Source organism: Delphinus delphis, chromosome 10 (genome assembly GCF_949987515.2).
Source record: "Delphinus delphis chromosome 10, mDelDel1.2, whole genome shotgun sequence".
In the NCBI taxonomy this organism is placed as follows: Eukaryota; Metazoa; Chordata; class Mammalia; order Artiodactyla; family Delphinidae; genus Delphinus; species Delphinus delphis.
In genome coordinates, this window is record NC_082692.2 from 33298806 (window position 1) to 33315757 (window position 16952).

The 16952-nt window shown below is 51.8% G+C and overlaps 1 protein-coding gene across 1 annotated transcript; it reads right to left on the minus strand.

The window, feature by feature from the left end:
- Positions 1-231: 231 nt before the first annotated feature.
- CIMIP3 (ciliary microtubule inner protein 3) lies at positions 232-1588 on the minus strand. Its single transcript, XM_060021275.1, has 2 exons — positions 1442-1588; positions 232-561 (listed from the first exon to the last, which is right to left on the minus strand). Exons 1-2 carry the CDS (start codon positions 1586-1588, stop codon positions 232-234), a joined length of 477 nt encoding a protein of 158 aa, XP_059877258.1.
- Positions 1589-16952: the final 15364 nt, after the last annotated feature.

Below are 16952 nucleotides of genomic sequence, written 5' to 3' on the forward strand. Positions count from 1 at the left end.
GCCTCAGTCTACCCACCCACGGCCACCCATTCAGATGCCAGGGAAAGGCAGGACAAACTTTAATTGCTGCTGAGAAGTGAGACCTCCTTTGCCATTGTTGACAGTGGGCAGGGCACAGCCGTCCTAGCCCAGACACTTTCTGCTCCTCCAGGAGGGAGCAGCCCTTCCCCTCTGGGACCCGGGATCATGGGGGTGAGGGTGCAGGGTAGGGGGCTTCTGACTGGCACAGGTCTACGAGCGCCACAAGACCGGGTTGGCAGGAGGCACGTCGAAGCGCTTGCGGGTGTGGTCGGTGTCCCGGCGGTACGGGGAGCCGCAGGTAGGCTTCTGCAAGGTGTAGAAGGGGTTCAGGGTGTTGGAGTACTGGGAGGTGTAGAAATTGAACCTGAGCTTGTTCGGGTTCTGCCCCCTGGGGTCCACCACCACCGGCACATAGGCCTCCGCCAGAGTCTGTTCATGGTCCTGCTTCCACGACCTGGACAGGGGACAGCGTGGAGCCTTCACCTTTTTGCCTGATGGCATCTTCGGCCCATGGCTGAGTACTGAGGGTTTCTGTGAGTCCTGGGAGGAAGGAAAGAAGGGGAGAGCTGGAGCATCGGACACCGGGACTTTGACCGCGAGGGCCAGAGGCAGGAGGGAGGCGACAGGGGCACTGGTCAGAAGCCCACAGAGCCGCCCTGGAGCTCTGCTGGCCCTGGAGCCAGACACCTCCAGGTAGGGAAAGGCCTTCAAGGTCCACTGACCTGACCCTGCTTCTACAGACCTCAGTTTGCTTCTTAAAGACATAGGCCAGCTCAGAGGCTGGGAACCTGGGAGTTATTCCTCAAACCGCCCCCAGCCCCTGCCCCTTCCCCCTGCATCCAGTCATTTTTTGTTTTTTTTTTTTTGGCTACACCGCCAGGCTTGCAGGATCTTAGGTCCCCAACCAGGGATTGAACCAACCACTAGGCCACCAGGGAACTCCTTTCCCATGCATCCAGTCTGTCCATCAATGTCCCCCACATCCTCCTCTCCCTGTCCTCTGCCACCGCTCTATCAGGCATCCATCCCCTCTCCCACAGGGTTACTCCAGCTTTCTACCAAGGCTTCTGCTTCCTCATCTCTTGCCTTTTCAGCCTGCACTTCACACTCACACCGAATTAATCTTTCTATATTAATGGCCAGAACGTATGGCTTGTCCTCAAAGCATCTTTTGCTCTCTGCTGCCCAGAAAATAAAAGCCAAGGCCCCCACCCTGGAAGGCAAGACCTGTAAGGACAGGGCTCCCCCAATCCTGTATTCAGTCACGGTCTGCCTGTGACTTCCTGGTCACATCTGGTCCTTCCAGGCGTCATGTCTTAGCTCAGGCTGTCCCCCCAGACTAGTGTGCCCTCACTCCCACCCATCAGGGAAACTCTCTCCTGTTCAGCCCTGAGCCCCTTAAAAAGCAGTGCTCTCTTACCCTTACCCTTGACATAGCAGCCTCTAAAATCCTATTCCTTCTCGTACTCCAGGCCAAGGCATTGAGTGAGCACTCGATAACTATTGGTTCAACATAATTGGATTCCAGTAAGAGGTTGCTGGCCTTCCCAGCAGCCAGCCAGCCCATTCTATTCCAGAACACCTCTCATTGTTACAGAGTGTGTCTCCTACCCAACAATGCCTGCTCTGCTTAACCACTCTCGGTTGAGTGGGTATGGAGGTCCACCCTCCTAGGAGGGCCCCATGGCCACCTTTATCACATGGTACTGACACTTATTGGCTCCTCTGTCCACCACACACCTTGGCCATCCTGTGACCGAATCGTCGTACTTACCTTTGAACTCCCCACACGATCTCCCAGCTACTGGATACCCTTCACTAGGGATCTTCATAGCCGTGACGGTCCAACCCAAAGGATGAGACGCCTGAGTGTCAGGTGGCTCTGTCCCACTCCCCCAGGCTACAAATCTCAGGGGAACCCATCTTCTCTCTGCTGAGACCCCAGGGAACTGGGAGGGAATCCCTAGCTGCAGAGCTACTAGAAGCTGAACCCCTGCCTTCTTACAAAAGAAACCCCCTATACCCAAGTCATAATGTACATTCTTTCACATTTAATTTACAAACTACTTGCCCAACTCAAACTTGCCCAGGGCTTTTCTCCAAGGCAGTCTCTGCTCCCATAATTTCCTACCCAGCAGTATACATGCCCTCAGCTTTGCACTTCAAAATTCTCCCTATCCTTCCAAGCCAGCAGCCCTCATGACACCTCCTCCAGGAAGCCTCAGATGCTGCAGTCTCTGCTCCCGTCTCACCCTCCTCTGTGCCGTCAGGCCCTCCTCTTGGGATGTGGTCCTTTGCTGGGCTGGGACTAGGGTGAGGCAAGGGTGCACATTTTAAGGAGGTACTCACACTCGGACTCGTGCAAGGGCACGGTGGGTGTTTCCTTACAATATTTTGCGCCCTAGGTGCCGTGCTTGCCTCATCTTAATCCCAAATTGTGGTCCTTCCGGGCTCTTGCTAATGTCCCAACAGCCCGTAAACTGCTCCCAGCGGTCAGGACCACATCCTATTCACCTGCGTCCCTGGGGCTTAACCCAGTGCTGGCACAGAGATAAGCTGGAGAGAGGGGTGAGTGCACGAGCCATCAGCAGTCTTCCCAGACTCGTCCAGGCTCAGCCTTGGGACGCAGGATTACAAGCAGAGGGGCAAGCACCAGAAATGAGGTATGACAGTGATAATCAACGATCGTTTTTCACCGCCATTTATGAGCACTGCGCCAAGCTCTTTAAGTGACTCCTCACATTAACCCTTTAAGGAAGGTATATTATTAGCCCCATTTGTAATTGAGAAAACTGAAATAAGGAGGTTATTCCCGTGTTTAGGGTCACGTGGCTGGTAAGGAGCCAGGCTGCAGCGGGAACCCAGGCCTGGCTGACCCCAGGGACCACACCCTGTGCTCCACAGCGTGTACTGCCGTATCCACAGCACTGTGGGGCAGGGCCTGCCTATGCATTTCTGTCCTCATTCTGTCACCTTGCTGAGCCCTTGCCAGGGGTGCTGGGCGGCAGGCGAGCAGTCAAGGCGGCCCCTCCCCAGCCCTCAGGCTCACTGGTGAGAGAGGGCAGCCCAGCGCCTCAGTTTGGCAGGGACACTCGGGGTTTTGAATGCTGGGTTTTGGTTCCGGGTCTGTGGACCCTGCACGGACAGGATGACACACCGCGAATGTGAGGTTTATTCTATGAATTCGCTCTTAGTGCAGCTGAGGATGTGACAGCAGTTGCTCCATCCTTTCGTGCAAAACGATTCCTGAGCTCCTCTTGTGAACCAGGCTCTGGGTGTGGAAGTAACAGAGACACTACACACATGAACACAAATATGAAACCCTGGGCAGCAGGGTTCCCAGGTCTCGGCACCACTGACACTTTGGGCTGGATAAATCTTTGCTGTGGGGCTGTCCTTCAATGAAGTATGTTTAGCATCAGCTCTGGCCTCTTCCCACTAGATGCCAGTAGCCCCCCCTCCCAATTGTGACAGCGAAGAATGTCTCTCCCATTGCCAATGCCTCCTGAGGGCAGTGAGAATCACTGCTATAGAGTCCATGACAATTTCTTTATCCTCAGTGTTGAGGCTGACGGACTGGCCCTGCAGAATTTTCCTTACCTGGGCCACAGAAGTGGCTTGGGTTTTTTCCATGTTAAGCATGATTCTGGGGACTTCCCTGGTGGCGCAGTGGTTAAGAATTTGCCTGCCAATGCAGGGGACACGGGTTCGAGCCCTGATCCAGGAAGATCCCACATGCCGTGGAGCAACTAAGCCCCTGCGCCACAACTACTGAGCCTGCATGCTTCAACTACTGAAGCCCACGCGCCTAGAGCCCATGCTCCGAAACAAGAGAAGCCACCACAATGAGAACACCGTGCACCGGAACGAAGAGTAGCTCCCACTCGCCACAACTAGAGAAAGCCCACACGCAGCAACAGGACCCAACACAGCACACACACCCCAAAAAAAGCATGATTCTGAGGTTCTGGTCCTCCTGACACCCCGGGAAGGCTCATCCTGTGGCCACAGAGGCGAAGGAACTGCAGAGGCCCCACCCCCTACCAGCCCCTGCTCCCCAGCAGTCTTGGCCACCTGGACCCTGCACCTGAGGCTCGGGAGCTGGTGTGAGGGGTGACAGAGGCATGTGCTTTCAGAAGAGTTGGTCGGGGGGGATCTTCCTACAGGGGGAAGGGCAACGCTCTTTGCTAACAGGATTGAGAATCTACCAAGTGCTAACCACTGAGCTCTGCAAAAACCCAGAAGAGCCATTTTGAGATGTTACTCCCATATTTCAAATGCAGAAACTGAGGCTCAGAGGAATCTAAACGTTGCCTAAGTTCACACAGTTAGTGAGTGGCGTGTAAGAACCTTGAAGAAGTCGCACGACTAGTGACCAGTTAGTGCAGGAACCGGGATTTGAACCTTCCCCTCCCTCTCTACCCCAGCCCAGGCCCTGGGTCTCCCATCAGTTATGCCCCAGCTGCTGCTGCTGCCCCTACACTTGGGGCCCTGGTTAGGGGGACCCAGGACCCCCAGGACATCCAGGGACTAGACCCACACAGAAACCGGGGCAGAGGGACAGCCCCAGGGAAGGGGAGAGGGAGGAGGAAGAGAGAAAGGAGGAGGAGGGGGAGTGGAAGAGGAGGTGGAGGGGGAGTGGAAGAGGAGGTGGATGGGGGAGGAGGGGGGAGGGAGGGGGAAGGGGAGGGAGGGGGAGGGGGAGGGAGGGAGGGAGGGGGAGGGGGGAGGGAGGGAGGGAGGGGGAGGGAGGGGAGGGGGGAGGAGGAGGCCCAGGCAGTCCCAGCCTTGCCCTGCCCCTTCCGGGGGCCCAGCCAGGCTCCAGGTGACTAAGCTCAGAGGGCTGAGAACACCCCATCCGGCCAGCCCAGGAGGGAGGGTGGGGCCCGACTGCATATTTTCCAGGTTAACATTTGGTTTCATTTAAGCATCTCCTCCCCTCTCAGGAGGTCCTCCCTGTCAAATGCAGTGTGTGTGTGTGTGTGTGTGTGTGTGTGTGTGTGTGTGTGTGTGTGTGTGTGTGTGTGTGTGTGTGTGACTTAGAGAAGTGGTTCAAAACTGGGTGTATTCCCCCCTCCCAGGGGACATTTGGCAATGCCGGGAGACATTTTTGGTGGTCACTACTGGGGGGTGCTACTGCTGTCTAGAGGCCAGGACGCTGCTAAACATCCCACACTGCACAGGTCAGCACACAGCCACACATCCCCACCCCCGCCCCCACAAAGAATGATCGGCTCACAAGGTCAGTAGTGAGTGCCAAGGTTGAGAAAACGGGTTTAGAGGTTGAAGGAAGATCCCCATCTCCCCTATCTGCTTCCTGCAGCCTTAAGCCTCCCATTCCTCCTGTTCTATGGGGGATGGGGGGTGGGGCAATGAAGCTTAAAGGGTAAGGAGAGGGTCCCACCAGCCCCTTCCCTCCTTCTGAATCGCACTACCCTGTTTCAATTGGGTTTTGAGTTAGAGCCAAAAGAAGGAATCTGACCCCCTCCCGCTATGACTTCCACCAAGGCCTTTTAGATATACAGTGTATATGTTTTCCCCTTGTACAAGGATGTAGAATGGGGAAGAGAGAGACTCAAGGGTGCCACTTTCTGAATAGGGCAAGAAGACCTCATTGTGATATGTCTGTCCGCCCAAATACTTCAGGTCCCCTGCCCATCTGCTGGCCTAGCCCATGCCTGACACTCCACCATTAGCACCTCGCTTTTTCAGGGAAGGCCTGTGCCCTGTGAAAGTGCCAACAGGACTTCCCTGGTGGCACAGTGGTTGAGAGTCCGCCTGCCGACGCAGGGGACACGGGTTCGTGCCCCGGTCCGGGAAGATCCCACATGCCGCAGAGTGGCTGGGCCCGTGAGCCATGGCCGCTGAGCCTGCGTGTCTGGAACCTGTGCTCCGCAACAGGAGAGGCCACAACAGTGAGAGGTCCGCGTACCGCAAAAAAAAAAAAAAAAAAAAAAAAGAAAGTGCCAACAGCATTGGGTGAGGCAGCTGCTGAAGGCTCCCAGGGCACCTGGTACTGCAAATGTGCCTGGCCTTTGAAGTTTGAAGGCTGAGCTCAGGACCGGACTCTGCCCTTACAGGTCAGGCATCCTTGGGCAAGTCGCTGAACCTCTTTGAGTTTTACTTGCCTCATCTGCAAAATGGGGCTAATAAGGCTATCTACTGCACCAGCTTGTGGTGTGGCGGGGGGCGGGGGTGATGAGTCTCGGGAGCTGTAAAAGCAAATGGTAATTATCATCAGCCTCGTCCGGCTCCTACACCGAGGTGTCGACACACTCCCCTGAACCTTTATGAGCACATATTTGCCTGCGGTGGGGACAAGGGGGACTTTGAAGGGAGTCAATGGGAAGGCCTAGCGGGGGTCTCAGCTCCCTCAGGAGGTCCTGTAGCAGGACGGCCTGGAATTTAAATTCCAGCTCCACCACCCACTGGGTACCAGCTCTTCCGCAAATTTTTTTTTTTTTTTGGCCACACCGCACAGAGTGCAGGATCTTGGTTCCCCAACCAGGGATCCAACCCGTGCCCACTGCAGTGGAAGCATGGAGTCTTAACCACTGGACCACCAGGGAATTCCCCCTGTGCCTGTTTTCCCATCTATGAAGTGGGAATAACAAGAGAATCTATCTCATAGGGTTACCGTGAATTAATGAGATATTCTCGGCAAGGTACCTAGACCTCTTCAGCACTCAGTAAACGTTTGCCAGCATTATTACGTGTCACAAGTTTGCCTAGGAGGTGGGGCCGTGCAAACTAACAGTCCAGGAAGCCTCTCGGGGAAGTGAAGGGGCAGGAACCAGAGGAATTGATGGTAGCCCACTCCTGCCTGCCTCCCCCTCCTCCCGGGAGACAATGACAGCTCCACAGTTGGGGAACAAGAGTCAGGCAGTGTCACTGGCACCTAAGCCTTTTGTAAGAGGCCTTCAGCTCCCAGCCTCACAGGTGGGCCTGGCTGGGGCCTTCATGCTCCTTTCTGCCAATCAAACTTCTTGTGACCTTGGGCTGCACTAATCCAACACTGTGATGTCATCCTACCTGGGACATCCTTGACCAGGGCCTTCCTTGGTGAACAGATGGAATTTCTGGTGCCCAGGGGCTCCAGAGGTTTTCAGGGACTCTTGAGAGGGTACTGGGATGCCAAGTTAGGGAGAATTATATGGGGCTGGGGGCATTGTGACCCCTCTTTGACAACACAATTCCTTCTATCTTCCTAAGGAGATACAGGGGCAGGGCTGAGGGCTGAAGTTTCAAGGTCTGGATGGGTCTTACAACCTCGATACTGACTCACTCTGCACTTCCTTCTTCCCACAATTCCCAGGACCTTTGAGCTGTGGGTAGTGGGGTGAGTGGAGAGAGGAGGAAAGCATCCTAGTTATTCAGGTGCCTCCAGCAGCCCTAATATTCCTCCAGGAACCCTCATGTTTCTCATGATTTCACAAGAAATCACTGACGGGGAATAAATGTACCCAGCCAACTCTCCATTCCCTTTCTTCCTCTCTTTCTATCTGCCTTCTAAAGTACAGAGATGGGGCTTCCCTGGTGGCGAAGTGGTTGGGAGTCCGCCTGCCAATGCAGGGGACACGGGTTCGTGCCCCGGTCCGGGAAGATCCCACATGCCACGGAGTGGCTGGGCCCATGAGCCATGGCCGCTGAGCCTGTGCGTCCGGAGCCTGTGCTCCACAACGGGAGAGGCCACAACAGTGAGAGGCCCGTGTACCGCAAAAAAACAAAAAAAAAGTACAGAGATGAAGGATGGGTGGATGAATGGATGGATGGATGGATGGATGAATGGCTGGCTGGATGGATGGATGATGGATGGACACATGAACCCATGGATGGACAGACAAAGGAGTGGGAGAGTGGATGGGCAGGTGGATGGATGTGGGCAGGTGGATAGATGGTGGATGGGCAGACCCTCCTGATTTGAGCCCTGGTCACCTTCTTAGTCTCATCTCTTGTTATCTTTTCCCTTACTCTATGCAGTAGCTACTTTCTTAAACATGCCCTGGGACTTCCCTGGTGGTCCAGTGAGTAAGAGTCTGTGCCCCAATGCAGGGGGCCCAGGTTCAATCCCTAGTGGAGGAACTAGATCCCGCCTGCATGCCGCAACTAAGAGTTCACTTGCCACAACCAGAAGATCCTGCATGGCAAGTGAAGATCCCGCATGCCGCAATGAAGATTCCACGTGCCACAACTAAGACCTGGTGCAGCCTAAATAAATGTATATATAAATATATTTTTTAAATGCCCTGCTCTCTCCCCTCTAAGCCTTTGTATTCAATATTTGCTGCTCCCTTTCCTGGACAACTTCAAACAGGGGGTTAGGAGATGAAGGGATGGATGGATAGGTGAGTAGACAGGTGGCTGGGTGGGGTGGCCATGGCTGAGTGGATGGGCAGATGGTCAATGAGTGGATCGATGGTGGGTTGCTGTGGTATAGAGGATGGGATTGCAGGCCCAGGAGCCAGACTTTCTGAGCTTGAATCCTGGCTCTACCATTTCACCAGTTGTGTGACATTGGGCAAGTAATTGACCTCTCTGTACTTCTGTTTGCTCATCTGTAGAATGGTTGGGCTAAAGGTCCCTAACTAATAGAGTTGGGCAGAACACTTAGGACAGTACCTGGCACAGAGTGAACACTCAATAACTATTAGTTTTTATTATGTTTGGGTGGGTAATTGCTTTGAGGGGTAGGTGGCTGAATGGGCTGTCCTCTCCCCATCTTCAAAACCTGACCCCTCCCCACACACACCTCCTTAGGGTCCAGTCTCCCCAACACCAGACTTGGTGGGTGCCTTCCAGGAATGTGTCAGAAATGCAGGAGTGCCCTGGGCTTCTCCCTGGGTCAGTGGGGGAGGAAAGGTGGAGGCCCAGGGTGGCAGAGGCCAAGTAAGCTGGCGACTTCCTGCCCTCAGCCCACTGGCTTGGGCTGGGCCCAGGGCTTGTTTCCTTCCTGGAACTGTGTCAGCACTGACTGTCGGGCACGGGGTAGACTTTGGGACCCACAGGCAGATTGGGGGTTGAGGTGTGGGTGACTTGTGCGCTCTGCTCAGATTGTGAGATCTGAGGTAATGACCATCAGGTGTGAGCCCTGATGGTAATGACCCCTAATTTCTGAGGACGCTGGGAGAGGCCAGGAGCGGAGGCAGGCAGGGAGGAAGGGGAGGAAGAGCAGCCCTGCCAGAGCCTCTGTTCGGGGATCTCCAAGGCTCTGGGCAGATGATATCTTGCTTGGGAGAGGGTGGGAACGAGGGAACGGGAGCTTGGAGCAGGGCCTGCTGCATGGTAGGTGCTGAGTTATATTGTTATTATCATTTCTAAGCCGCAGACAGCATGGAATCAGTCCTGTCTCCTGGAAGCCCACCCTTTCTGACTTCTCTGCCGCACTCCCAGAGTGAGATCATTTCATTCCTCATCAAAATTCCCGGAAGGTGGGCTTCCCTGGTGGCGCAGTGGTTGAGAGTCCGCCTGCCGATGCAGGGAACACGGGTTCGTGCCCCGGTCCGGGAAGATCCCACATGCCGCGGAGCAGCTGGGCCCGTGAGCCATGGCCGCTGAGCCTGCGCGTCCGGAGCCTGTGTTCCGCAATGGGAGAGGCCACAACAGTGAGAGGCCTGTGTACCGCAAAAAAAAGAAAATTCCTGGAAGGTGAGGACTGTGATCTGTACCCCACAGCGCTCAGTGGGTGTTTGGGAAGGATGGGGAGAGCTAGTGAGACTCAGGGCTGACTTGTGGAGCCCAGGAAGATCCAGAGACCACCCCCACCCCTTGCCACACACACACCTCTGCTGTTAAGGTGCAGGCATGTGGCTTTCAGGGTCCTGCTACTGCCTTGCAGGCTACTTAGATGTAGCCTGCTTATTTAAACATCCTCTCTACTCCTCCTTACCTGCTGTGTGATTTGGACAAATTACTTAACCTCTCTGATCCTTACTTGAGTTTCCCTTGCTGGACTTCAAGTACAGGTGGCTGAATTATTCCTACAGCTCACTTCATGGTGCATTAGCACCACTGGTCCATGAAGTCCTCCTCTCTTGTTGTATTAATTTTCCCTCTTTATCCCCAGTCTCCAGCCATGCTCTCCACCCACCCCCACCAGAGGCAACCATTCGAATGTGCTTAATGAGTATCTTCTTGTTCATATGTGTTTGCAAAATATATATTGTTGTTTTGTGTGCAAGTAGTGTTCATTTATGTAAGTGGTTCTGTGTGTTTTAGATCTCATTCTGTTGTTTACTTTGATCGCTACATTCTGTTTTTTAAGATCCATCTGTGTTGCTATCTAGTTACTTGCTTCCAAATGCTGTGTATCCCTTCTCCACCCAGGTGTCTCCAGTTCCCCATCCCCACAAACAGCACTGCAATGACATCACATCCATGTCCCTTTATGGACCAGGGTGAAGGTTTCTCTGGGGCCTACTCCTAAGACAGAATTGACTGGTCATAGAGTATGAGTAGATGTCATTTGAAATCTTCTTTTCTCCATCCATAAAATGGGTGTATTGTCCCTTCCTTGCAGGGCTGACTTGATGGTAGTGGCTTAATGCACGTAATACACTCGGCCCCCGTGTCTGACACAGAAAAGATGCTCAGTGAATGGCAGTTGCAGCTGCTGATCCTTCCAGGTCTCAGGGACACACACACACACACACGCACAGACACACACACACACAAAAGCTGGACCCAGGAGAGGTCGCATGGAAACGCACCCAGGGCTCAAAGTCCCTGTTCAAGTGTTGGTCTCCAGAACAAGTGAAAAGTGTTGCAGGGCTGTGCTGATTCCTAGAGGGTAGGGACTGATCTTGAAGGCTAGACCTCCCACACCAGAGCACAGGACTGGTGCAGAGGAGACAGCCATGCCCAGGAAATGCTTCCTGTATCCCAGTGCTCACCTCACTTTCCTCAGAGACGCCCTATACAGGAGGGCCAGACAGCCTCATATGCTGTTCTGCCTCTGCTCTGCAAGCCAATGAGCACTTTAAGGAGATGAGAAACTACACCTGAGTATTGGAGCCCGCCATCCCATTTTACAGATGGAGAGACTGAGGCTCAGGAAGGCTCCATGGTCTCACGGGAGGTTAGGGGCAGAAGAGCCACTAGACTCCACATCTCCACACACCACCCCCACCCCCATCCAGTGTTCTTTTAAAAAAGAAAATGTATTCTGTGCTAAATTATGTTCTTTATTATTTGTAGAATTTTAAGTTAAAACAAATGATCTACCAACAGAGCACATTACTGAAAAGTAAAAATCCCACATGTAATCCTGGCATTCCCCCTGAGCCATCTCCACAGTCTTGTTTCCTGCTAACCCCTGGCCATTCACAAATACACTTTATCTACCTGTAGTCAATCTACATGAAATTTTGTGTTTTGCTTTTGTACTTAACAATCTTTTTTTTTAAACATAGACACATGATTTCAGATGGTGGGATCTGTTTTACAGTGGGATGTTTTGGTCTGGCCTTCGAGGTAACCTTGTAGACACCTGCCCCACCCTGTCTCCTGGGCCCCGGTGTAATGTTCCTTCTTGAGGTTCTTTGTAGAATTGGTACTGCTCTTGTGCAGACTCTCAGGGCCTCTGTTCTGTCTTTGTTATTCTCTGTTTAGCATCTCCATGCCCAAAGTCAGGGTAGGGAACCGGGGCAGGAGCACATAGGTACTAAGTAATCACCATGAGTCAAGACTCTCTGTTGGGTATCTTAACCCTTTATCTCGTTGAATCTCGTAAAAACCTGCATTAATAGCCCCTGTTTTACAGATGAACAAACTGAGGCTCAGAGAGGGAGGTGGTAACTCAGCCAAGGTCACATCCTTGCTAAACGGCACAGTCAGGATTCAAACCTATTCCCCAGCAAGGGTCTTTCCCACTATGCCATGGTCCCATCCACAGAGCCCACGGTTACAAAGGGAAATGAGTCTCTCCCCAGCACCCCCTAACACACCACTCCCTACCCAGGGCTGGACCTTGGATCCTCACACTCTTAGGCACCAGGTAATGACCCTGACCCCCTTCTCAGGATGTAGGATTCCACACCAGCCAGACTTTCTCTCAGCCTGATCACATCTCCTGGCACCTGCCCAGCCCAGAGGAAGGCCGAGGTTGGGGGGATTGAAGCCCACCCTGCCCTGCAGGCTGAAGGGGACAGTTTCAGGAGCTGGTCTGGTAGAAGGTGTCTCCAGCCTGGAACACGGGGCTGGACGAGGTGAGCTGCAGCTCAGTGGCATGTGGAAGTTGGCATGACGGGAGTTTTGACTTTTGCCCCTGCAGAGCTAGCCGCAGAGACCTGGGTCGGGGAATGAGGTGACTCTCAGGGTCTCTCAGCCTGCCTTTCCCCCACTCAGAGTGCACTCCCCCAGCCAGGAGTGTTTGGCTTTGTTGGAGGAGAGACCACAGCTCTAACAAAGGCCTGGCTGGGTCTCTGGGGAGACTGCACCTGCCAGGCCCTCATCCCACGCCACATTCCAGAGCCGGCCAGTGAAGTTGGCTCTTGGAGGTGACTAAGTCATTGCTGAGCCGAGATTTAATCACAGGATTGGGCTTTTGGCTGTTTCTTTTCCTGGGGGAGCAGGTGTGAAGTGTTGTCATTAGATGGAGCGGGGCTACAATGGTCTGGGAGGCTGAGCTGGACAGAGAATCAGGCCCCAAGCCTGCTCCAGAGAACTCAGCCTCCAAAGCTGCCCACCCCTCACGCACCAACATGGGAGTGGAATCTGGGTGAAATGGGTGGTGTAAGGGCAGGGAGAGCCCTGCTGTCCGGACTCAGCAGCCTCCAACCCTTCTGGTGTTCGTGGGTCACTCTCGTTCCCCCCTTCCCTCCATCCCCAACCAAAACTAACCCCAAAAGCAAGGGAACCAGAAGGAGGAGAAATGAACAAACACTTGGGGAGTGGCCCCTGGGTGCCAGGCCCTGTGCCAGCACTTTACATCCTTTATCTCACTTAATCTTCTTAACAACCCTCAGACGGGGGTACTGTTATTACTCCCATGTTACAGATGAGGAAACGGGGTCAGAGTTCTTGCTGACGTTTTTTCTACTTCCCTATATGCAAGCTGTTTACCAAGCCCTTCCTTTCTTCCTAAGAAATGTCCCACACACTAACAACTTTACTTTCTGTTTCTACCACCGGCATGGTGTCCACATCCCCTCCTGCTTGAATCAATACCAACTGATTAACCAATTAACCGATCAATTACGCAGCCTCTCTTAGCCCCTCAGCCTACACTTTCTCCTTCTCCTGGCCCTTCATCCAGCTGCTAGATGATCCTTATACACAGCTGTTACCACCAGTCACCCTTGCCTGCTCCGTTGTCTGGTAACCACTGACTCTAGGCCTGAGCTTCTCAAACCTTCACATGCTCTTGAATCACTTGGGGGTCTTGTTAAAGTACAGATCCTCTGCTGGGTACCTTAATGCAACAGATCACTGAATCTCATAACGGCCTTAAATTAATAGCCTGTTTTACAGAAGAACAGGCGGAGACCCAGAGAGGTTACCCAACGTCTGGAATGGAGCCAGAGATCCTACATTTCCAGTAAGATCCCAGATGATGCAGAGGCTGCTGGTTCGTGGTGGTCCACACTTCTAGACTAAACTCTCCTGCTGAGTTATTTTTTTCTTTAATTTTTACTTTTATAATTTTTTTTTTCTTTGCGGTACGCGGGCCTCTCACTGCTGCGGCCCCTTCCGCTGCGGAGCACAGGCTCCGGACGCGCAGGCCCAGCGGCCATGGCTCACGGGCCCAGCCGCTCCGCGGCATGTGGGATCCCCCTGGGCCGGGGCACGAACCCGCGTCCCCTGCATCGGCAGGCGGACTCCCAACCACTGCGCCACCAGGGAAGCCCCTTTTCTTTAATTTTTAAACAGCAAATATATTTACCATGGTTTGAAAATTAGAAACTGTAAAAAGGTGTTCAGTGAAAATTCTCCCTCCCACTCCATTTGCCCAGTTCCCCCCACTTCCCCCCAGTAACTACTTTTACTAGTTTCTTATGTATCTTTCCATAGTTTCTCTGTGCAAATACAAGCAAATATGATCACACGTATCCTGCCCCAAATGGTAACACACACACACACACACACACACACACACACACACACACACACACAGACACGGTTTTGTTACAGTTTATCAGTTTATCTTGTAGATAACTGGACACAGTCGGCTGACTCATTCATTTTTAGAGTTGCATTATTATTCCATTGTGTGAATATGCCACAATTCATTTATCCAGTCATTGTTAGCTGGACAATCTGGGTTGCTTCCGATTTTACCAGCTGGCCTTTTTCAGCCCATCATACCCTGGCCAACCTTGCTGTGACCTCCCTCCCATCCCCCAATTCCCAGCTCCACTATCCTAAGTCCCTGCAAAAGTTTTTGCTCCTCCTACATGCCCCCCCCCGCCCTGATCCTCCAGCCCACCCTGATTGCTCCTCCTTTTGTTAGTCTCCCCCTCATCATTGGCCTCTCCACCCTTCATCTCTCCATGTGTCTCTCCCTGTCTCCCCAAATAGACTAAAGCAACTTGAACTCAGAAACCATGTCTTTGATTTCTCTGGATCGTTCACAGCCCAGAGCTGGGCACACAGCGGTTCTCAAGAATATTAATTATATGGTGGAAGTTGTACATGAATGGAGCCACTGGATGGTGGCTCTGCTGGGGTGGTTCAGGGTGTAAGAGCCCAGGAGCAACCCAAGGTGGGAGGGACCTCGTACCTCAGAGTCTCCTAGAAGGAAGCCCCTATCTCATGCCTGAGTGTCTTGAGCACTCCCCTCCTCTGAATTCCTGTTGTGTTTGTATTAGTGACAGCAGTCACTGTTCTGTACTTGGTCATCATGGTCCGCCACCTTGAATCATGTAAACCCAGCTTCCTGATGAGACCCTAAGATCCTCCATGGTAGAAATACGACTTCTATAATTCTCTTCTATCCCCAGTTATCACAAACCCTGAGCACGGCACCAGGCAACTGGGACAGCCTCCACAAATACTCCTTGAATGAACAGGAGTGCCACAGGAGTGGGTGGGGTAGGACAAGGTTGACCACAGGCGTGTCACCAACCAAGAACATTTGGGAAACACGAGTGTTTTTGAAGATGCTCTGTCCCCCAATCTGTTCCTCAGTCCCTCCCCTCTTGGTGGGAAAACAATGACCTCACAGCCACAAGACTTGAGGGCCCTTCTCATCCTGTCCCTTGACACCGGGGGGACTTTTCAAAAATGTTACTGTCGTGAAAAACGAACAAAAGCAGGGGACTTCCCTAAATTAAGAGATTAAAGGAACATGACGAGCAAATGTAATCTGTGAACCTTGATTGGGCTGTGGACTGGAAAAAAATCAAAAACTAAAATGACATCTTGGGGGGATAATTGGGAAATTTTTAATGTGAAGTATATTTCAGATGTTAGTGTATCGATGTTAAATTTATCGAGTGTGATAACCATATTGAGGTCATTTAGGAGAATGTCCTTATTCTTAGGCAGTGGATACTGAAGTAGTGGTGGGTGTGGTGAGATATGCCATGATATCCACACCTTTCAGCTGTCAGTAAAAAGAAAATGAAAAGTGTGTGTGGTGTGTGTGTGTGTGAGTACAGGTGGTCATTTTACTCGTCTTTCAGATGTTTCAGGATGAAAAGTTGAAGGGAAAATATCTGGTACAAAGAGCAGTGTCACCCCAACTGTCTGAGAGAAAGAGGAGGAGAAATGCAGCAGGGGTTCTGATTGGGTAGCTCAGGGGAAACACTCTATCTGTGACTTGATCGCCCCCCACCCAGCCTTTCACCCCTGCTGCCCAGAAAGCATCCAAATCTAACCCCTTGGACTGACTCTCCCCTACTCTCTGCATCTTTCACACAGTCTCCCGGGTCCTCATTTGATGGGACCTCCCCTGGTGGACAGCCACCCCCAGCCTAGCTAGTATAGAACTTGAAGCAACTTAAAGGTTCACAGCTCATCTCCCTGGAGAATGAACTGAACCTCTGTGGGCTTGACCCACCTGGAGTTTTTAGAAATTACATCCACTTAGAGGATGAAAGGGACCCCTTGTACACCGTTGGTGGGAATGTAAACTGGTGCAGCCACTATGGAAAACAGTATGGAGGGTCCTCAAAAAAATAAAAATTGAACTACTATATGATCCAGCAATTCCACTCCTGGGTATATATCCGAAGAAAATGAAAAAACTAATTCAAAAGATACATGCACCCCAATGTTCACAGCAGCATTATTTACAATAGCCAAGATATGGAGGCAAGCTAAGTGTCTATCAACAGATGAATGGATACAGAAGATATTTCATTGATATATATACATATAAATGTGTATATACCTATACACACACACAATGGAATACCACTCAGCCATAAAAATAATGAAATCCTACCATCTGCAACAACATGGATGGGCCTAGAGGGTATTATTCTTATTAAAATAAGTCAGACAGAGAAAGCAAATACTGACTGCTAACACTTATTTGTGGAATCTAAAAAATAAACCGAATGAATATAACACAACAGAAACAGACTCACAGATATAGAGAACAAACTAGTGGATGTGGGAGAAGGAAGGAAAGAAGGACAAAATAGGGGTAGAGAATTAAGAGGCACAAACTACTATGTATAAAATAAAAAATCTACAAGGACATATTGTGCAGCACAGGGAATATAGCCAAGATTTTATGATAACTTTAAATGGTATATAATCTATAAAAATATTAAATCACTATGTTGTACACCTGAAACTAATATAATGTTGTAATTCAACTATATTTCTAGTTAGATTTGGATGCTTTCTGGGCAGCAGGGGTGAAAGGCTGGGTGGGGGGCGATCAAGTCACAGATAGAGTGTTTCCCCTGAGCTACCCAATCAGAACCCCGGCTGCATTTCTCCTCCTCTTTCTCCCAGACAGTTGGGGTGGCACTGCTCTTTGT

Excerpts from the sequence above, each read along its gene's own strand:
- CIMIP3 (XM_060021275.1), bottom strand. The coding sequence starts at position 1,588 with ATGGGCTGGCTGGCTGCTGGGAAGGCCAGCAACCTCTTACTGGAATCC. Across the intron at positions 562-1,441 it reads CTGCTATGTCAAGGGTAAGG|GACTCACAGAAACCCTCAGT; the intron begins GTAAGAGAGCAC and ends CCTTCCTCCCAG.